The following is a 22,204-nucleotide window of genomic DNA, read 5'->3' as shown; positions in this document are numbered from 1 at the left end:
AGGTCAAGAGATTGAGAACATCCTGGATAACACGGTGAGACCCCGTCTCTACTTAAAAAAAAAAAAAAAAAACAAAAAAATTAGCGCGTGGTGGCGGGCACCTGTAGTTCCAGCTACTCGGGAGGCTGAGGCAGGAGAGTGGCGTGAACCCGGGAGGCGGAGCTTGCAGTGAGCTGAGATCGCACCACTGCACTCCAGCCTGGGCGACAGAGCAAGACTCTGTCTCAAAAAAAAAGAAAGAAAGAAAGAAAAAAAGAAACCATGGTATACCAATGTGATGGAATATTATTCAGCCATAAAAAGAATGAAATCCTGTCATGAGCAGCAGCATGGATGGAGCTGGAAGTTATGTTAAGCAAAAAAACGCGAGGCACAGAAAGACAAATATCATATGTTCTTACTTATAATGGGATCTCAAAAAGTACTTTTCATGGAGGTGGAGAGTGGACTGGTGGTTACCAGGGGCTAGGAAGGGAAGGAGGTAGAAGGATGCAGAGACGTTGGTTAATGGTACAAAAATACAGTTAGATGGAATACGTTCTTGTATTGGATGGTATAGTAGGGAAATTATAGTTAATAATTTATTGTATATTTCAAAATAGCTATTATAGAAGAACCGTAATGTTCCCCAAATGAAGAGAAATGTTTGAAGTGATGAATTTCACAATTACCTGGACTTGATCAATACACAATGGATACATCTATCAAAATATCCTATGTACCCCTAAAATATGTACAACCACAATATATCTACCAAAAAATAAATAAAAAACAGGGCAGGTCACAGTGGCTCAAGCCTGTAGTCCCTGCACTTTGGGAAGCCTAGGTGGGCAGATCTGTTGAGCCCAGGAGTTCAAGACCAGCCTAGGCAACATAGTGAGACCACATCTCTACAAAAAAATACAAAAAAATTAGCCAGGCATACTGGCACCTGCCTGTAGTTCCAGCTACTCACGCCTGTAGTTCCAGCTACTTAGGAGGCTGAGATGGGAGAATCGCTTGAACCAGGCAGGTAGAGGCTGCAGTGAACCATAATTGTGTCTATCCAGGGTGACAAGGCGAGACCCCGTCTCAAAAAACTAAAATAAAAGTAGAAATTTTAAATTTAAATTAAAAAAAAAATACAAAAATTGAAGCTGGATTAAAAAGGTCCCCCTAAGTCAGTAACCAGGGAGATGTTGAAAGGGCATCAAGTTTGCTTTCAAAGATGGCCCTGCCTTCTTAAAGCATGCCCACCAACATGCCACCCCTTATCTGGCCCACGCTGGCACCTGGAGGGTGTTAGGTAAAGTGTCTCAGCAAATGGCAGCCTGTGCTGTTTGCTCTGGCTGTGCCCCTTCCTTCTGGCTCTCCAAGACTATTTCATCCTCAATTCTCAGAGAGAACCCTGGACCTTCTGGAAACTGCAGACTAAACTTTAACAAAAGAGAAAATCATAGTGATGACGATGAGGAGGATGATGATGATGATGACGATGATATATTAGCGAACACACAACACACGCTGCATGGCAAGGAACTGTTCCTAGAGTTGCATAACTTTTTTATTTTTATTTTTTTTTGAGATGGAGTCTCGCTCTGTCACCCAGGCTGGAGTGCAGTGGCGCGATCTCAGCTCACTGCAAGCTCCGCCTCCCAGGTTCACACCATTCTCCTGCCTCAGCCTCCCGAGTAGCTGGGACTACAGTCACCCACCACCACGCCCGACTAATGTTTTGTATTTTTAGTAGAGATGGGGTTTCACCATGTTAGCCAGGATGGTTTCAATCTCCTGACCTCGTGATCCGCCCGCCTCAGCCTCCCAAAGTGCTGGGATTACAGGCGTGAGCCACCATGCCCGGCCCAGAGTTGCATAACTTAACTCATCCCATTCTCCCCACAACCCTAGGAATTAGTTACTATTATTATCTCCATCTTTTTTTTTTTTTTTTTTTTTTTTGAGACGGAGTCTTGCTTTGTCACCCAGGCTGGAGTGCAATGGCACGGTCTTGCTCACTGCAACCTCTGCCTCCCGGGTTGAAGCGATTCTCCTGCCTCAGCCTCCCAAGTAGCTGAGAGTACAGGCATGTGCCACCATGCCTGGCCAATTTTTTTTGTATTTTTAGTAGAGACGGGGTTTCACCATGTTGGCCAGGCTGCTCTCAAACTCCTGATCTCAGGCAATCCACCCGCCTCGGCCTCCCAAAGTGCTGGGATTACAGGCGTGAGCCACCACGCCCGCCCATTATTTCCATCTTATAGATGGGGTAAACTGAGGTACAAACTGGTTATGTCACTTGCCCAAGTTGCATCGCTGGGATCTGAAACCAGGCCACCTCGCTCCAGAACTCAGGTTCTCAGTCACCGTTAGGGATGAGCCACATTGTCCAAAGACATTGCTCCAGACCCATCTCGACCCCCACCCCTTCCTGCTTCCATTTGGGTCCATTAATACTTGCCCAATGCCTGCTTCATGCCAGGTCCTGCATTAGGCACTGCGGATGGGTGGCAACAGAACAGATAAAACATCTGTCCTAGTGAAGTCACACTCTCCCTGCCTCTCCAGGCACTCAGGGTGTGAGCTCCACTGTTGTTTCACGGGCCCACGCAGGTTGTATTAAGATGTTTCTAGAATCCCTGAAAATACACACACGTTTTATCTTCCCCATCTAGGCTGTGAGGCTGGGGAAATAAAACCGAAAAACCAAGATGGCAGAGAGAGACATGGTGACTCATGCCTGTAATCCCAGCACTTTGGGAGGCTGAGGTGGGTGGATCACCTGAGGTCAGGAGTTAGAGACCAGCCTGGCCAACATGGTGAAACCCCATCTCTACTAAAAACAGAAAAATTAGCTGGGTGTGGTGGTGGGTGCCTGTAATCCCAGCTACTCAGGAGGCTAAGGCAGGAGAATGGCGTGAACCCAGGAGGTGGAGCTTGCAATGAGCTGAGATCAAGCCACTGCACTCCAGCCTGGGTGACAGAGCAAGACTCTGTCTCAAAAAAAAAAAACAAACAAAAAAACAGACAGCAGAGAGGAAAACACAAAGCTTTTAGAGTCAAGACAGGCCAGGGTTTGAGTCTCAGCTCTACTGCTTGTTAGCTGTGTGACCTTAGGTAAGTCATCTTGCCTCTCTGTGCCTTAGTGTCTTCATCTGTTAAATGGGAATAATCAGAATACAAGTATTACGAATTTAATATTTAAGTTTTGGGAGAGGGATAAGGTCACCTTACTCTTTCTGCTGCTTCTGCCCACGAGAGAAGGAAACTGACATTTATTGAGCACCTACAACATGCAATACTAGGTCCTGGGGCTTTCTACGTGGTCCTCATTCAATCCTAAAAACAAATCCTCCACTGTAGCACCTGGGGATGCAGTGGTGATTAAACCAAACCTCTGTCCCCAGGGGACCCCACTGTCTACTGTCCTCTCTCAGGACCCAGAGGTAAAATTTAACCCGTCAGTAGACAAGAAAACTGAGGCTCAGAGAAGTTCATGTAACGTCACTGAAACCAGACATCTAGGGAATAGAGGAGGAGAGGTTCAAACTCCAGAGCCAATATCTCTTGATATTGCTGGCATACAGCAGGCACCAATAGCTGCTCCACAGAGACACACTGGCAATGAAGCCCTATACGTACATCCATAGAAGGCTCTGGAGAGGATCTGGTACTTCATATTGTCACAGAGAAGTTTCAGGGGAGCCCTGCAGGTGGAGAAAGAGGGAGATGCTTAGAATAGATCCAAACACAGCCCAGATTTTCTGGAGAGGATAACCATGTGTTCTCTCTAGAGGGCAGATTAAAATCAGCCAGTCAGGGGGACTGTAGGGAGGGCTGCTATTACCTCTACCTGTACAGCATCATTGCCTCTTCTGCTACCAGCCCCCTGATTTTCCCCTGAGAAATCACACTCTCCACAACTCTCTGTCTGTGTGGTTTGTATGGGGACGACTGCTCACTACAGGACTCAGGTTGGAGTCATAGTGATTGGGGCAGAGATGGTCATGTGGCCCAACCTGAGCCAATGAGAATTAGCCCTGGGACTTTTGTTGGAATTACTAGGTACCGGACACTTTTCTGAACAGGTTTCTAAGCCAGTGGGATATAGGGCAGTGGCTGCTGGGAGCCATTTTTGCCAGTGCATAGGAAGCGCCTGTCTGAGGATGGAACCATCATAGAGGCAAGCAGAGCCAAGAGCTGAAGAAACAAAAGATTCCTATTTCGATCATCTGTATTCAGCCATGCTTGAAGCCACTGTGCCTCTCAGCTTCTCAGTTATGCCAACAAATGTCCTTTTTTACTTGAACCAGTTTGAAGTGGGTGTCTATCACTTGCAGAAAGAGTTCTGATTTGTAAAGTGATCCAGCTGAACCAAGCTGAGCCAAAGTGGGATTCAGAGTCTGGCTGATTGCTAAGTAGGTGATGCCTCAAAGCTTCTCCTGGCGTGGGAATTTTTGGGAACTTTTTCGGCTGAAAGAGGTGAGAGGAGTCAGATTCTAGCATTGTTGGAGAAATCCAGGACTGCTGAAGGGAGTGTTGTACACTCTCGTAGAGGATAGAATGGAAGAATATCTGCATATTTGTTCTCAGGACATCCCAGAAGACATCCAGAAAAACAGGTAGACTGGGACAGGGCAGAAGGAGCATAGCTGAAGTCCTCCACTTAGGCACGTGGAGGCAGTTAGGTACATTAAACAGTAAAGAGTTCCCCTTTGTGCCCACAGGTTGATGAGGCTCAGACTTGCTCAGATTACATCAGAATAGGATCACATCAACAGCTTTCCCACTGTAGACTTCGCTTTCTGCAAGGTAGTGAGCTCTCCATCACTCCAAGTGTGTAAGCAGATGCTACAACAGGGGAGGGGGCAATGGGTTATAGCAGCCTTCCTCACTGGTCCACGGACCATCGGCCCAAGAATTACTTGGAGTTTCTCCAACACGTGGATTCCTGGGCTCCGCACATACCTATTCAGTCAGGACCTCTAGGAGGTAGTCCAGGAACTGATATGTTTTGCCACCTAGCCCAGGTGATTCTAATGCACGATAAGACAATCTCCCGGCGGGGCGCGGTGGCTCATGCCTGTAATCCCAGTGCTTTGGGAGGCCAAGGCGGGTGGATCACTTGAGGTCAGGAGTTCGAGAGCAGCCTGGCCAGCACAGTGAAACCCCATCTCTACTAAAAACACAAAAACTAGCCAGGAATGGTGGCACATGACTGTAGTCCCAGCTACTCAGGAGGCTGAGGCAGAAGAATTGCTTAAACCCGGGAGGCGGAGGTTGAAGTGAGCCGAGATCACACCATTGCACTCCAGCCTGGGTGACAGAAAGAGACTCAGTCTCAAATATAAAAAAAAAATCTCCAGTAATATTAGCACTTCTCAAACTTTAAAGTATACACATGGTCTTGAAACCATGTTAAATACAGGTTCTGATTCAGGAAGTTTGGGATGACAGACTCAGAATTTGCCCAGGTGCTGATGCTGGTTCATGGACCACACCCTGAGGAACCAGGGGATTGGATGACTTCAAAAATTTGATGCCAGCCCCCACCCCTTATATCCTATGGCTGATGACTGGACCACCCACTAGGACAGAAGCCCCGCAAGAACAAAAGGGTTCTATTCTCTCAGGCCAGGCCAGGTTGGACCAGGGGAAAACAAAACCAGTCTCATGAATTGGCTGAACGGTTTCAAAGAGACAAAGGATCTATGGGCAAATAGGAGATGAGCTTGAGATTTAACTTTATACAATAAAACAGTAAGTGTCATTTACTGAACAGTACCATGTGCAGGTGCCACATTCTGGCCACTTTGAACCATTACCTGAGCTGGTCCTTACCACAGCCATATAAAGTAAGAACTGGCATTTCCACTGTGTGGAGGTGCAAACTGAGATGTTGTTGTCGTTAAATAATATTTCTGGGATTATTTTGCCTTCTAGGTGTATGGTAGGGCTGCCCTTGCTGTCCCCTTGTGGATGGGGCCAATGGGCTGTGAGTGGATATGACATGTGCTGCTTTTGGGCAGAGCCTTTTTATCGTGGGTTCCAACCTCTGCAGAGCTACCTTTCCCTGTCATTGTAACTGGCAACATTCAAGATGGTAGCTGCTCCATCACCCAGGCCCTTTAGTGTGGAAAAAACAGCCACCAGCTGACCCATGTTAGAAACACAGCACACATGATAAATAAACTTTTGTTGTAAAAAAGCCACTGAGGTTTTAGGACTGTTTGTTACTGCAGCATAACCTTGTTTATCCTGACTATTACATGTAACCTCTAACAGCTAGGATTTCATGGCCAGGATTTAACCTATATCTGCCTGAGTCCACAGGTTATGCTCACTCTGAATTCAGTGCAGGGTAAGACATGGGCATCTATAGATCTCTGGTACATCCTTCAGCTCCCTCCATCTGCAGCTCAAGCCCCTCATACCTCTCATGGTTGCAGCCATTGGTCGAGCTACCATCAGCCAAGCCACTCTGTGAACAGGATGAACAGGAGGACTTCCGGGGACTGGGTTGCCACAGGGATGGGAGGTTGCTTACGGAGACGTCCATCAGATCCTGGGGCACTGTGATGGATAGAGGGAGGGGCAGAAGAATCACCCTGGTTAAACCTATGTGGGTCACAGAAATCTCACAAGCAGCTCACCCGCCCCAGCCAGCAGAGATAGGAAAAGACCCTGAAGGTGACAGTAGGAAACAGCAGCCCTAATCATCCTTGAGTCTGCCTGATCCAATGAAAGCCACCACCAAAATCTGGGGCAGAACTGATGACAGCCAAAGAGAGAAGAAGAGGACACAGAGAGCCAAGAGCCAAGAAACCAGGCCCAATCCCAGAGCAGGAGGCCAAGCCTCGCCACGTTGTCACTTAAGTCATGCCCACAGGATGCTGCAGGAGGGAAGGGGAGCCTGCTGGGTGATTCTGGAGAAGAGACAGGCCTCATGGGTGAGATGGAAGGGAGCCTGACTCAATAGATGAGGCAGGGCACCCAAGTGCCAGGGACCCAGTGAAGCCCCTGCGGATGAAGAGGGCACCTGCGCTGTCCATGGTCCTGAGGCTAAAGCTGCTCCAGCAAGTGGGTCTCAAACACATTAGCGACTCCCTAAAATCACGTGGGAAGCTTGTTAAAAAGCAATACGCCTGCCCCACACTCCTGGCCTACTCAACTAAATCCTGGAGACAGAGCTCTCAAATCTGTATTTCTAAAGCAATTTTGATACAGAAGGTACATTCGACAGACTCTGATTTCCTAACTTTTGAACACTGGTGGTTCCTGACCAGCCACTCTCAGGATACAGCACTCATAGCTTCCTTTACTTATTTTTCTTTCTCAGCTACATAAAAACTGCAGAGTCTACAAAACCACCTAACAAACATACTGGGGACATATGCATTACCATTTCTATAGTCAACTTCCTGGCCTCTTGGTAGTCCTAGACAGGTGCAAAAGCTTTATTTTCTTTTTCTTTTTTTCTTTTTTCTTTCTTTTTTTTTTGTTGTTTTTTGTTTTTTGTTTTTTGAGATGGAGTCTCACTCTATTGCCCAGGCTGGAGTGCAGTGGCACGGTCTCGGCTCACTGCAAGCTCCACCTCCTGGGTTCATGCCATTCTTTTATTTTCTTTAAAACAGGGATCCACAAACTTTTTCTGTAAAGGGACAGCTAGTAAATACTTCAGCGTTTGTAAGCCATTTGGTCTCTGTCATAAGCACTTGACTCTGTTGTTGTAGTGCAAAAGTAACCATAAACAAAATGTAAAAAAGGAAGCATGCACATGTTCTGATAAAATAAATAAAACTTTATTTATAAATACCGAAATGTGAATGTCATATCATTTTCATGTCACAAAATATTACTCTCCTTTTGGCTTTTTTGGATCATTTAAAAATTGAAAAAACATTCTTAGCTCATAGGCTAGTATAGAATGGGGCCGAATTTAGCCCATGAATCTTAGTTTTCTAATCCCTGCTGTAGGAAGTGAAGAGAGTTACACACTTTTTTTCCCACATGTCATGGTCCCCACAGGACAACTGGTAATACCCTGACTCTTTCCTTGGGCCCCAAGGTAAGGGAGAGTTGTGGAACTGGTCCTCTTGCCATCAGAGCTCCGTAGCTGACAAGGTCAGCCCCTACCCACTGACAGAAGAGGAAGCTGCCTATACGACATAGTTCTTGCAGCCACCAAATGTGGCTTGTTACACTATTCTTCCCCATGTAAACTCACCCATGAGCTAGCCAAGAGCAGTAAGCCCCTGTAAAATGTTCTAGAAAAAAAGCCCCAGTTCTTAGCCAATCTCAGGGATGCACTGACCAGTTTAGCCCAAGCATGGCAACCATGCCTTCCTCCATCTCAGCCTCTCACACACATCCATGCAGACATCACCAATTGATCCCTTCGCTACTGAACCTACAACACTGCAAGGTGCCTTCCATAGGGTGGAGGCTGGACAGCAGGAGGGCATCAATCTCTCTGCCTCCATCTCCCTTGGGACCAGGACTCAAATGACAACATGGCAGAGGTGGCTGGCACCCAGTCCCTGGGGAAGGGGAGATCCCAAACATTACTGGGGGGCTGCTCCTTCAGACTCGGCGTGGGGAGAGTAGTGTCCCATCTGGCTCGCTCCCACTGACTCCCTCTGGCCACCACCAGCATGGACCGGCCTGCAGGAACCATCATCCAGGCGGGGCCCACAGAGACGGAGGAAGTGCTGCCCAAGAGGTCGGGGGCAACTTGAGACATAAAACAAAAAGAACCAGTGAGGCAGGGGTTCTGAGGTGGGCAGGACACTGAGACAGCTGGAAGAGTCAGTTTCTGGGGGCTCCAACCCTCCCCCTGCCCAGCTCCACACAGCTCCCACATACACTGTGTTCAATTAGAAGAAAGAATGCTGATTTTTATAAAGTGGCTACTATGTGCTGAGTGTCAGGCTAGGCAGTTTACGACCAGAGCAAACCTAAGGAAACCAGTTATTGTTCTTCACGACCCTGTGAGGGATGCATCCTCCCTCTTCTATTTTGCAGAAGAAGAAACTGAGGCTCAGAATGATGGCATGATTTAATCACCCAAAGCCCTGCCAGGCAGTAACAGACGTATCTAGTCTTTCTGATTGAAGTCCCTCTCCTCTTTCCACTAACGACGGCTGTCCCTACTGAGTACAGTACTATAATCAACCCCTTTTACAGATTAGAAGACTGAGGCATGGAGAGTTTAAGCAACATGCCCAAGACCACCCAGCTAATGAGGAGAGGAGCCAAGATCCCAACCCAGGGGATTTGACTTTTTTTTTTTTTCTGAGGCAGGGTCTTGTTTTGTCATCCGGGCTGATGTACAGTGGCACAAACGTGGCTCACTGCAGCCCTGATCTCCCAGGCTCAAGTGATCCTCCATCCTCAGTCTCCTGAGTAGCTGGGACTACAGGCATGCGCAGCACGGCCAGCTAATGTTTTAAAATTTTTTGCAGAGATGGGGTTTCGCCGTGTTGCCCAGGCTGATCTCGAATTCCTGGGTTCAAGCCATCCTCCCGCCTCAGACTCCCAAATTGCTGGGATTACAGGCATGAGCCAGTGTGCCTGGCCTGAGGACTTGACTCTGATCCTACTCTTTCTCCCTCAGCTGTTTCTCATAGGCACTTGTCTCTCCACACCATCTGTTCTCAAAACAGGGCAATCCTGTCGATGTTTGGAGACACTTTGGGTTTTCACGCCTTGGGGATTAATTAAGTGCTACTGTCATCTAGTAGCTGGAGGCCAGGGATGCTGCTCAACATCGTAGAATACACAAGGCAACCCCCACACAAGGAATTATTCAGCCCTAAATGTCAACAGTGCTGAGGCTGAGAAACCCCATGCTAGACCAGCACTATCCAATAGAAACACAATCAAGAGGCTGGGAGGTGGCTCACACCTGCAATCCCAGGACTTTGGGAGCCTGAGGCGGATGAATTGCTTGAGCCCAGGAGTTCCAAGTCCAGCCTGGGCAACATGGCAAAACCCTATCTCTACAAAAAATCCAAAAAAAAGTAGCCAGGTATGGTGGCTTGTGCCTGTGATTCCAGCTACCCAGGAGGCTGAGGTGGAAGGATCGATTGAGCCCAGGAGGTCGAGGCTGCAGTAAGCCATGATCACACCACTGCACTCCAGCCTGGGCAACAGAGTGAGACCCTGCCTCAAAAAAAAATTACAATTGAGCCACATATGTAATTTTAAAAAAATTTCTTTTTTTTTGAGATGGAGTCTCACTCTGTTGCCCAGGCTGGAGTGCAATGGCACGATCTCAGCTCACCACAACCTCCGCCTCCCAGGTTCAAGCAATTCTCCTGCCTCAGCCTCCCGAGTAGCTGGGACTACAGGCACGTGCCACCACGCCCGGCTAGTTTTTTGTATTTTTAGTAGAGATGGGGTTTCACCATGTTAGCCAGGATGGTCTCGATCTCCTGACCTCATCATCTGCCTGCCTCGGCCCCCCAAGTGCTAGGATTACAGGCGTAAGCCACCGGACCTGGCATAATTCAAAAATGTTAGTAGCCACATTAAAAGGTTAAAAGAACAGATGAAATCAATTTTGTTATTTGGAATTGATATATATTCCAATATATTTTGTCTAACCTAATCTATCCAAAATGTTACTATTTTAACATCTAATCAATATAAAATTATTGAGCCTTTTTTTTTTTAACAAAGTCTGAAAATCCAGTGTGTGTTTTACACTTCCAGCACATCCCCATTTGCCCTGGAGATGTTTCAGGAGCCCAGGAGCCACATGTAGCCCATGGCTACCCTGCTAGACAGTACAGAGACAATCTCAGAAGCAGAGGGGTCTGAAAATGCCCTTATCTGATGTGAACCTGTCTACATATTTTGGAACTTGTCCTTGCCTCCCCAGAGCACAAGGGGCAGGCAAAGAACCCAGCGGAGACAGGGCTGATGAGACACTGAGAGGCAGCTTAGAAACATCTGCGGTCACATCTCCCCTCCCACAGGGTGAAATCCTTTATATTTAAGGCATATATCTGCAAATTTCTTCTGTTAAGAGCCTGACAGTAAACACTTTCAACTTTGTGGGCCACATGATCTCTGTCACAACGATTCACCTCTGCTGCTGTGGCATGAAAACAGCCATAGATGATATATAAATGAATGGATGTGGCTGTGTTCCAATAAAACTTTATTTACAAAAACACCGGCCGAATTTGGCCCATGAAAAGGGGTTTGTTGACTTCTGATTTAGGCACTCTTTCAGAAAGAACTTCATACCTCTCACAGATGGAAACCTTTCACAGATGGAAACCATAACATGACTGTTTTTGTTAAGCCTGTGCGGCTCAAGCCTCAGAAAATCAACCAAGGATGCGGTTGCCATTTCCACGTGGGTTGAAGTTGACCTTGAGAATGAAGGCAGTGAAACCACAATGCCCTCTCCCTGCCAGTCAAAACGATGTGCATGGAGTGGTGGTTAGAGGCACAGGCTCTGGAGCCAGACCTCTTGCGTTCAAATCCCAGCCATGACAAGAATTAGTTGTGTGATCCTGGACTAGTTGCTTGACCCTTCTGTGCATCAGTTTCCTCCTTGCAAAATGGGGGATGGTGATGACAACCTGGGAGGGCTATGGTGAGGATGGAATGAGTTAAGATAGGGACAGCGGGACAGCAGACAGAAGTGTGCCTGGCACACAGTGGCACTCAAGACACAATACCTACTATTGCTTACTGAGCATCTGCCAAGCGTCAGGCCCCATGTCAGGTCACCAGGTGTTTTAGGAATGATCTTGCTGATTCCTTGGAATATGCTGCTGGTGGGGACTGCTGTTACCCCATTCTACAGAGAAGGAAGTGAGGCCTGCGGAGGACAGGTCACTTAACCACACCACAGTGGCAGAGCTGAATACAGTGATGCATTCTTTTCTCTAAACCAATGGTTCTCAAGCAGGGGCAATTTTGCCACCCTCCAGAGGACACCTGGCAATGTCTAGAGACATATCTGGTTGCCACAACTTAGAGCAAAGTAAGTTTGCTACTTGGCATCTAGTGGGTGCTCAACATCCCACAATGCACAGGACCACCTCCTACAGCAAAGAATTATTCCATCCCAAATGACAGTAACGCTAAGGTTCAGATGTCCAATTCTAGATAAACTGAATTAGTTGGGGGTTTCCTCAAGGGCAGACAAGGATCCAAGTGCAAGTTCCAAAGGCACATCAGTAAGGGAGAGGCAAATTGAGACAAAGGAAGAAAAGGGGAGGGAGTAAAGGGTTAGTTGCCAAGCAAGTTACCAATAGAGGTAATTGTGCTTAATCTCCCATGGAAGCTCTGGGAGGCTGTGCAGAACATGTATGTCAGAGTTTGCCTCACAAAGGGAGAGGGAGCTGGGACATTGATACACTAACTCCTATCAGCCATGAGCTGAGGGCTGCTCCAGGGAGGCACTGGTTCCCCCATGCTTCCAATATGCCCCATCCCTGGCCAGAAGGGACTCTTGTGGCCAGAGAAAACCCTCAGGCAAAGAGATACTGAGGCAGGGAGCTGCAGCTGGTAGCTGAACAGCATGCACAGAATGGGAAATGCTGAGGGTGTGGGTGAGCACAGCCAGTGTCTGTTCCACTGGCCTTCATCAAGCCACAGGAGGATGACATGGAGAATCTCCAAATAAATTAAACACCCAGCACTCTGCCTAGCTCCCAGCGGGAGTGTACACATTGCCTGCTGGATGAGAAGCTGTGGAGTTTCCTGGGAAGGCAACTATAGGGGATCCGGCCCTCTCTGATAACTGGCTCTCAAGGGGAACTCTTAAAGAATGTTGGTCTTCACAGGTCTTGCCAAGTTCATGGGCAACACAACAGACGCTGGCTCGGCATCCCAGGGGATTTCACCCTCATACATGGAGTCTTTTCAGCCTTGGGACCCACAACAGCCTTGGTGTCCGGCCAGGATAGTGGGCGCCTGGTTCCATGGAGTGGCTGGGAGGCCCTGTCCAAGGCAGGAACAGACATGGTCATGAACACTTTAGGACACTGTAGCGCTTAAGGGGTTCCAGCCTTGTCCAGGAGGACATCTGCTCTCAAAAGAGCCTCTCACTGCCCAGCACGTGGCTGCTTCAGCAAAGGGAGGCTCAGAGCCATTATCCTCGGATGGGAACATGAAGGCTGCTGCATGTTAAATAAAATGAAGTGAACAGAAAGAACCTACCACTCAATACTGATTTGTTTAACAGACACCCATACAATGCTTCATAAATGCCAGGCCCTCTTCTATGTACTTTTCAAATCTTAATTCACTGAATCCTCACAATAGCCCCACAATGGTGATGCGCTTACTAGTAAGAACTTCCATTTGCTACGCATCTGTGTCACGGCAGGCACCGTGCAACCTGCTTGAATTCACCCCCATCTCAAGTGCCAGTGCCTGGTGCTCTGCTTCACCTCTACAGGTGTAAATTTTGACTGCAACTTACTGAGGGCCTGCTGTGTGCAAGGCCTTACTCCATGGCATCTCACTGAATCTTTATAATAAGGGGAAGTAGAATATTAACAACAACAACAACATTTGAGTGTTCTGTATGTGTGAAATGCCTTATCTCATTTACAAAATATTTTAATTTGCATTTATTTTGAGACAGGCCTTCACTTTGTTGCCCAGGCTGGAGTGCAATGACACAATCACCGCTTACTGCAGCCTGGACCTCCCCAGGCTCAGGTGATCCTCCCACCTCAGCCTCCCAAATAGCTGGGACCACAGACGCATGCTACCACACCTGGCTAATTTTTGTATTTTTTGTAGAGACAGGGTTTCGCCATGTTGCCCAGGCTGGTCTTAAACTCCTGGGCTCAGGCAATCCAAAGTGCTCCCTCCCAAATTTCGGTCTCCCAAAGTGCCAGGATTACGGGTGTGAGCCACCATGCCCGGCCGCCTTACCTCGTTTAATCCCCGGAATGACTATGAAACTGGTGCTATGAACACGCCCATTTGACAGATGAGGAAACTGAGGCACAGAGGGCTGAGATGACTTGCCCAAGTTCAGCCAGGATTCCAGAGCCTATGCCATTGCCACTACCCCAGGCCATCTCTCCTAGTGGCAACTTTATTAGACAAGTAGAGGGTGGTTATTGTTCTTATTTGGGGGGAAACTGAGGCTGCCAAGAAACTGACTTTCTGTTTCCAGATCCTCCTGTTAGCCCCAGAATCCAGACCTGTCATCTTCTAGTTTCAAACACCTGGAGTCATTTTCAGGATCAGTTAGCAGGTGACTCCCCAGGGCCCGGGACAGGGCAGCTCACCGAATTCTGACTGCATGCCAGGGTAGATGATCCTGAACACATAATCCGTGGCCTCGTCATCGTCTTTGTCTGAAGATGTGGACTCGGCAGAACCCTGAGGGCTTCGCTTGCGCAGTTTAGGAAACACTTTGCCCTGCAAAAACATGTCCCAAAACAAGGTCCTTGGGACACACCTGTCCCCACAACTTGCTTAGTCTGAGGGTGATACAGCGGGGAGTGCATGAGGCCACATAGCCACATAAGGGCACACAGGCAAAAACCACCACCCTCTGTGACCAGCCTCCACCCCAGCCTCCCTGGGTCCCCAAGATCACTCACCTTACCCCTCTGGGACCACAGTGGCGGGTCCAACTGCCCATGTGGGAGCAGCCCATTCTCCAGGCATGAGAGGAACTGCAGGAGGTGCCCACCCTTGGGGAAGCGGAAGGGCGGCCTCTGGATCCCGTCCTGGCTGACCAATACCACTGTCCCGCCGCTGTCCACTGCCGCCACCACCAGCCAGAGAAGACCCAGTGGGAAGTCACTATGAGGCACGGGGACAGCCCCTTCCTGCAAACACATCTCCCAGGGGTGCCAAGCCAGACCCAGGGATCCTGCTCTGAGGCTCTGGGAAAGGCCTGGGCAAAGGTCAGGAGTAGTTTTTACCTCCCCTGAGTCTCTCTCATCTCATCCACCATCCACCTCTGACTGGGGACTACAGGACAAAGTCAAGAAGAACCAAGGTGACCTCCCTGACATTAACCACCAAAGGAAAAAGACACCCCCTAGCACCCTACGTTCCTCAGGAATCCTTTACAAATCTACCTGACCTATTTTTGTATGGAGGCCTTCAGACTTCCCCTGTCTCGGGGCAGTAGCTGACTCTGGCTAGCGTGTATTGAGCACTTACTGAATACAAGCACAGCATGTTAGAGGCACTGTCTTATTGAAATACTCACAATATCCCTAAGAGTCCTATCTATTATTGCCTATTTTACAAATAGTAAAACCAAAGCTCAGAGAGGTTAAGTAACTTCTCCAAGGTCACACAGCTGATCAATGGCAGAGTCTGGGTCTGAATCCAGGTCTGTCTCACGAAAAGGCTTAAATCACTGTGTTTTGTTCCTTGGTGAGGCACGGACCATTTGCTTTCTAAAGCAGGATGGCCCTCTGCTTACTCTGACTGTACTTTCTTCTGGCTTTAAAGAAGTACTGCAGTTATTGATCCCAATCTTCAGAGCACTGACTTTGGAGTCACAAAAAGCTGGGTCCAGTCCCGGCTCTGGAGCTTCCAGCGTGTGTGCCCTTATACTAAGCTGCTTCCTCTCCTCCAAAATGGAAATGATGTCACCCTGTCAGTGGGTGGTTGTGATGATTGAATAACGGGCATGTGAGTGCTTAGAACTGTGCTTAGCACATTATCACTGCTTAATAAGTGTCAGCAGCTAACGCCATAGCCATAGGTGGATTTCACGCTGAGCCCTTAACATACATCATTTCATCTTCACAACTACCCCATGAGAGGGTCCTGTTATAATTCCCATGTTACAGATGGGGAAAGTGAGGCACAGAGAGGTGAGGTCGCTTGCCTAAGGTTGCACAGGTAATATGGTGTGTCCACCATATCATTCTCTCATGATACTAATGAATAGGCAGGGATGGAGACAGGCAGGGCATCCAAGAGGAACATGCAGCCCCCTTCCTGTCCCCACAGTCCCTACCTTGCTGGTGGCAGTGCAGGTAGACAATCTCCTCCAAGCGGATGGTCATGGCATAGTCCCAGTAGACGCTGGAAGCGGAGGGAGGGTCAGGCTTGCAGGACTTCTGCCTACCCCACTGTGCGGAGGGGCTCAGAGGCCAGCAGACCACACCAAGGAGCTCCTCCACCTTCCCATTAGGTCCCCAGCATCTGTGTCCCAGCCTGCCCAGACTCTATCTCCCCTTTTACTGGTCTCAGAACCCCAATTTTCCGAGGTTACCATCCTCCCCACCCCCAGTCCATATGGGAGGTGAGGTCGACCCCACCCACTCTCCACCCTCGGACTCCAGGAATGGCCACCTGACCCAGGCCTGTCCAATCAACCTGTCCCACTGTTCCGGCCATAGTGTTCAGTGCAGGACTGTCTCCTGACTCTGGCAGAACCAATGAGACTCAATTATTAGATTTCCATTTGAATGACTGGGAAAGAGATGCCCCATCCTGTCTGGAGAGTAGTGGTAAGGGCAGAAGTCTGAAGATGGAAGCGACTATGCCTGAGAATGGCATCAAAAGACAGGAAGACAGAGCAAAGAGATGGAAAGAGTGCAGGTCCTGTCATTCAAGTCCCTGGATCCATCCATGCCTGAAGCTACTGCCCCTAGAGTTTTCAGTTCATATGGGCCAGTGCTTAAGTCAGCTTGAATTTGGTTTTCTCTAACTGGCATCTAGGAGTCTTGACTAACTCACATCCTAACTCCAGGCCACTATGTGTCCATGCGTAGGAGTTAGAATAGCCACTCAATAGCTTCACAGGTTCCCAGCAGTGTGACTTGAGGGTTTCTCTGAGCCTCAGTTTCCTCATCTATAAAATGGGGGCTAGAATAACACCCACCCCATTGCGTTGCTGTGAGGATTAAATAGAATCAAGTATTTGAAGGGCTCAACACAGAGCTGATACATTAAGAAGTGCGTACCTGGGAAGTGGTCCCTATGATTATTTAAGTGTTTCCATTTCCAGCTCAAAGCCTTGCTGCTGTCCTGAAACAAATAGCTTTTCTCATCAGAACACACTGGGAGGTGGAGGCCACAGGAACTTGGGCTTTGTGGTGCCCATGGAAATGCACCACTCACATCTCCTTCAGAAGACCTTGATGAGGGGAGCACAGCGGATTAACTTCAGAGGCCACTCCCTGGATCTATCACCACATTTGCACCGAAGCCATGCTTCCCTTAGGCTGCTCGCAGCCAGGACCTAGCAGGCCGGGGTACTAGTGCCGCCCATTCCTGGGAGACAAGGAACTCCTCTAACAGTCAACGGTCCACCGGAGACTTCCAACTGACCTGGCCAAATGTTCTTAGAGCCGTGCTGTGTCTCAGACTCCTTCTGCCCAACCTTCCTTCCTTCCTCCTCTCCCTCCCCGCATGGCGGTCTGAAGGCTCTCCCTGTCCGTTCCTGCCCCTCCCTTAACCTGCACGGGTGTGTCCCCAATAAATCTCTGCTGGTCCAATCCTGTCTTGGTGCCTTGCTTCTTAGAGGACCCAAACTAACATAGGCTTCAAGGTCAGGCAGCATTCAAACCCCACTTCCACCAGAGACCTTAGCCAGTTCCTACCTCAGTTTCTGGCCCTCAGTTTCCCTAGCTGTGAAACGAGAAAAGTGGAATAGGCTCAGAGAAACCCTCAAGTCACACTGCTGGGGACCTTTTCTCTTTGAAAGCCCTTCCTGCCCTGGCCTGTACCAGAATCAGCCTCACCAGAGTTCATGGAAGTAAATGTCCTTCGAGGACAGTCAAGAACACAAGGGCAGCAGCCTCTGTTGAGCCCCTCCCATACCCAGTCTAGCCAGGGTGTCCTCTCTGGGCTCCCACAGCCCTGTGTGCCCATCACGCTGGGTTGCAACCACCTGTCCTCTCCTCTGGTTCCTCAAAGGTGCTGAACACCTGCAGAACGGTTCTGCTTTGTTCACCTCTCTTGCGATGCTCAGAGAATGTTCACAGTGCATAGTGAATGCTGAGCACTGGAAATGCCCAGTGAACAAAGCCACCACCAGCCATCAGCAAGGAGGAGCTCTGTGGCCATAGTCTCTTTGGATCCTTGAAGATGACACCAACAGCTCTCATGACTGAGAGCCCTGTCCAGGTGCTGGGCTCCCAGCTAAGGGTTTTCCATGCACTTGCGTTACATAAATTCTCCGTATATGCTTATTCAGAGGTTCCCTTACTACATTCCCATCTTACAGATAAATAATCTGAGGCTCAAGGAAGTGGAGTTGATTGTCTCAGGCCACAGAGCTAGGAAGGAGCAAGGGCTGTTTCTGGTTTTCATTTGCATGTTTTAGCAGCTTTACTGAGGTATAATTTACACACCATAGAATTTACTCACTGTAAGTGTACAGTTTGATGAGTAAATGTAGATTTAGGCAACCATCATCACAAGCCAGTTTTAGAACATTTTTACCACCCCCAAAAGATTCCTCTTGCCTGTTTGCGATCAGTCTTCCTTCTCACCCACAGCCCTAGGCAACCAACAATCTGCTTTCTGACTCCACAGATGTGCCTTTTTCTGGACATTTCACCTAAATGGAATCCTACAACATGCGCACTTCGTGGCTGGCTTCTTTCCTGTGGTATAAGGCTTTTGAAGTTCATCCATATTGTAATGTCCACTGGTGATTTATCCCTTTTTATAGACAAGTAATATTCTGTTGCATGGATGGACCACAAATGTCTACATCCATTCTTCAGTTGATGGGCATCCGGGTTGTTTCCGGTCTTGGAGTCTTGGGCTATTACGAATAATGCTGTTATAAGCATTTGTGTATAAGTTTTTGTGTGGGCATAAGTTATCATTTCTCTTGGGTAGATCCCTATAAGCAGAATTGCTGGGTCACACGGTAAGGGGATGTTACAAGAAACTGCCAAGTTGGTCTGTAAATTGGTTGTCCGCCAGCAGGGTAGGAGGGTTCCACTGCTGCTCCACACAGTAGGGTTGAGATTGGAGGCAAGTCCAACTTGACTTCAGAACCCCAATATCCAGCTTTTTCATGACATTTTCTCTGTAACATTGGAATACCCAGCTAGTGAGTAAGGATCGTGGCTGTGCAAGAGTGAGGCTGGTCGTGAAAAGAAAAAAGAGCTCTGGCCAGGCATGGTGGCTCACGCCTGTAATCCCAACACTGTGGGAGGCTGAGATGGATGGATCCCCTGAGGTCAGGAGTTCGAGACCAGCTTGACCAACATGGAGAAACCCCGTCTCTACTAAAAATACAAAATTAGTCAGGCATGGTGTCACATGCCTGTAATCCCAGCTACTCGGGAGGCTGAGGCAGGAAAATCGCTTGAACCTGGGAGGTGGAGGTTGCGGCAAGCTGAGATCATGCCATTGCACTCCAGCCTGGGCCACAAGAGCGAAACTCCATCTCAAAAAAAAAAAGAAAGAAAGAAAAAAAGAGTTCCTGCACAAGCTCAGACAAAAACCACCCCACTTCATTGCTTTTTGGTCCCCCAAGGGATGCTGGAGCTCCTGGGGCAAACCCCTTCCCCACACACCAACTCCCACATTTCTGACTCCTGCCATTTATCTTCCATTGAGCCTCAGGTTCTGGTGAGAATAACAAGGATAGACAGGAGTTCACGGCCCAGGGCTAGAGATGCCCCAGCTCCTGGGCAGTGACCTTAGAAGTTCTGATTCATCCGGAACTCAGTATCAAAGCGCCTACGATGGCCGGGCACGATGGCTCACGCCTGTAATCCCAGCACTTTAGGAGGCGGAGGCGGGTGGATCACGAGGTCAAGAGATTGAGACCATCCTGGCCAACATGGTGAAACCCCGTCTCTACTAAAAATAGAAAAAAATTAGCCGGGCATGGTGGTGGGCACCTGTAGTCCCAGCTACCCGAGAGGCTGAGGCAGGAGAATCACTTGAACCCAGGAGGCAGAGGTTGCAGTGAGCCGAGATTGTGCCATTGTACTCTAGTTTGGCGACAGAGCGAGACTCCATCTCAAGAAAACAAAACCAAAGCGCCTACGAGGTGCCTGTTCACCAACAGGGAAAGATGACACAGAAACACAGGTCCCCGATTATCTGTGCTGGGGCGGGGCTTGGCAATCATCGGATCCAATGCTTTTCCCAAAACATTAGCATCAGGTTTCTGGCCCACACAACCCTGGGCTGAAGTCCAAGCAACAAACAGGGTCCTCGCGCTGTTAAAGCTTTGACGTTGGGTGCAAGACACTTCAATGTTTAAGAAGCCCCTGCAGACCCCCTGGGAATGCCTTGAATTCTAAGGAGACCATATCTCGTCCTACTTCCCCACTTGATAAAAAGGGAACTCTGAGGCTCACTGAGGTGGAGTGACATACCCCAGGTCACCCAGCAAGGTGAGGGTGGAGCAAAGGCTTGGTCCCATAGCGTATGTCCATCCATCTCCTTGCTCATTCATTATCTTCCAGTAGAATGTAAGCTCTGAGAAGGTAAAAATTTTCCCCTCCTTTCCTACAACTGCTGTCTCCCTTACATCTAGCACAGTGGCTGGCACAGAGTAGGGGCTCCGTAAACATCCAGTGAATGAATTCAGGTCCCCTGACTTCCCTGCTTCATTTCACAAAGCGGATCTGAGCACCTACTATGTACTACAACCTGTGGCAGGTGCTGGGGATAAGAAGCGAACAAGACAGGACCCTTACCTTTAAGGCACTGAGGTCTCGAGGGCAAGATGGTAGGTACACAGGCACAGATCGACTGTGTGACTACAATCTTCTAAATGCTACAATGGAGATTCAGGGCTTGTGTGATCTGGACTCAGCAGGGAGGTCAAAGAAGGCTTTAGACCAAGGTTTAAGATAAAGAGACCCAGAGCACCCCTGGGACCCCTCCCCTATTCTTCCATGGTCGCCTGATTAGAAACTCTAGACTCTGGGAAGCCGAGGTGGGAGACTCGCTTGAAGCCAGAAGTACAAGACCAGCCTGGGTGACAAAACGAGACACCATCTCCATATAAAATGAAATAGAAATTAAAAAAAATAAAAATAACCTTGAGAGGCGGCCAAGATGGGCAGATCATTCGAGGTCAGGAGTTCGAGACCAGCCTGGCCAACACGATGAAACCCCATCTCTAACAAAAATACAAAAATTAGCTGGGTGTGGTGGCAAGTCCCTGTAATCCCAGCTACTCAGGAGGCTGAGGTGGGAGAATCGCTTGAACCCAGGAGGCAGAGGTTGCAGTGAGTCGAGAACATGCCACTGCATTCCAGCCTGGGTGACAGAGCGAGACAGTGTCTCAAAAAAACGAATAAATAAATAAACTAAAATATAAATAAATAAAATTAATACGTTTAAAGAGAGAGAGAGAGACTGCAGGGTCTAGTTGGAGCTGAATTATTGTGCCCAGCACAGGACCAATTGTCCTGCCCACTGACCAGCTCTGAGGACAGATGGTGACTCCTGCACAGGAAGTAATGAGCTTAGAGAACACTTCTTTTTTTTTTTTGAGACAGAGTCTTGCCCTGTCATCCAGGCTGGAGTGCAGTGGCGCAATCTCGGCTCACTGCAACCTCTGCCTCCCAGGTTCAGGCAATTCTCTGCCTCAGCCTCCTGAGTAACTGGGATTACAGGTGCCCGCCACCATGCCCAGCTAAGTTTTGTATATTTAGTAGAGACAGGGTTTCACCATGTTGGCCAGGCTGGTCTTGAACTCCTGACCTCGTGATCCACCACCTCAGCCTCCCAAAATGCTGGGATTACAGGTGTGAGCCACTGCGCCCAGCCTAGAGAACACTTTACATCACTCCAAGGCCTGATGTTTCCTGAAAACAGTCTTTATTTTTTTAGAGATACACATTAAAATATTTACAGATGAAATCATATAATGTCTGCATGTTGCTTCAGAATTATATATACTGTATATACATTATATATACAATATATAGTATATATATACTATATATGATATATATTATATAGAATATATACTATATACAGTATATATTTTATATATATATTTTATATATATATATATATAATATATATATATATATTTTTTAAGACAGAGTCTTGCTCTGTCGCCCAGCCTGCAGTGCAGTGGTGTGATCTCAGCTCACTGCAACCTCTGCCTCCCGGGTTCAAGCAATTCTCCTGCCTCACCCTCCCGAATAGCTGGGACTACAGGCGTGTGCCACCATGCCCGGCTAATTTTTGTATTTTTAGTAGAGATGGGGTTTCACCATGTTGGCCAGGCTGGTCTTGAACTCCTGTCTTCATGATCCACCTGCCTCAGCCT

General features: G+C 48.3%; 1 protein-coding gene across 8 annotated transcripts in view; it reads right to left on the bottom strand.

Moving 5' to 3' along the window:
* Nucleotides 1-22,204, bottom strand: part of SGSM1 (small G protein signaling modulator 1) — a 119,550-nt gene that overhangs the window by 43,595 nt on the left and 53,751 nt on the right. For 5 of the 8 annotated variants that reach the window (XM_024240028.3, XM_063722810.1, XM_054543227.2 and 2 more), the window contains 6 exons: nucleotides 15,950-16,017; nucleotides 14,568-14,731; nucleotides 14,250-14,382; nucleotides 8,545-8,709; nucleotides 6,411-6,549; nucleotides 3,619-3,683 (listed from right to left, as the gene is read on the bottom strand). In XM_024240028.3, the coding sequence (XP_024095796.3) occupies nucleotides 3,619-3,683; nucleotides 6,411-6,549; nucleotides 8,545-8,709; nucleotides 14,250-14,382; nucleotides 14,568-14,731; nucleotides 15,950-16,017 (734 nt within the window). The remainder of the gene's footprint in view (nucleotides 1-3,618; nucleotides 3,684-6,410; nucleotides 6,550-8,544; nucleotides 8,710-14,249; nucleotides 14,383-14,567; nucleotides 14,732-15,949; nucleotides 16,018-22,204) is intronic. The other 3 variants (XM_024240027.3, XM_063722813.1, XM_063722812.1) reach the window with 1 other exon arrangement.

The sequence above is a fragment of the Pongo abelii genome, chromosome 23 (genome assembly GCF_028885655.2).
Source record: "Pongo abelii isolate AG06213 chromosome 23, NHGRI_mPonAbe1-v2.0_pri, whole genome shotgun sequence".
Lineage (NCBI taxonomy): Eukaryota > Metazoa > Chordata > Mammalia > Primates > Hominidae > Pongo > Pongo abelii.
This window is presented reverse-complemented; position numbering and strand designations above follow the sequence as displayed.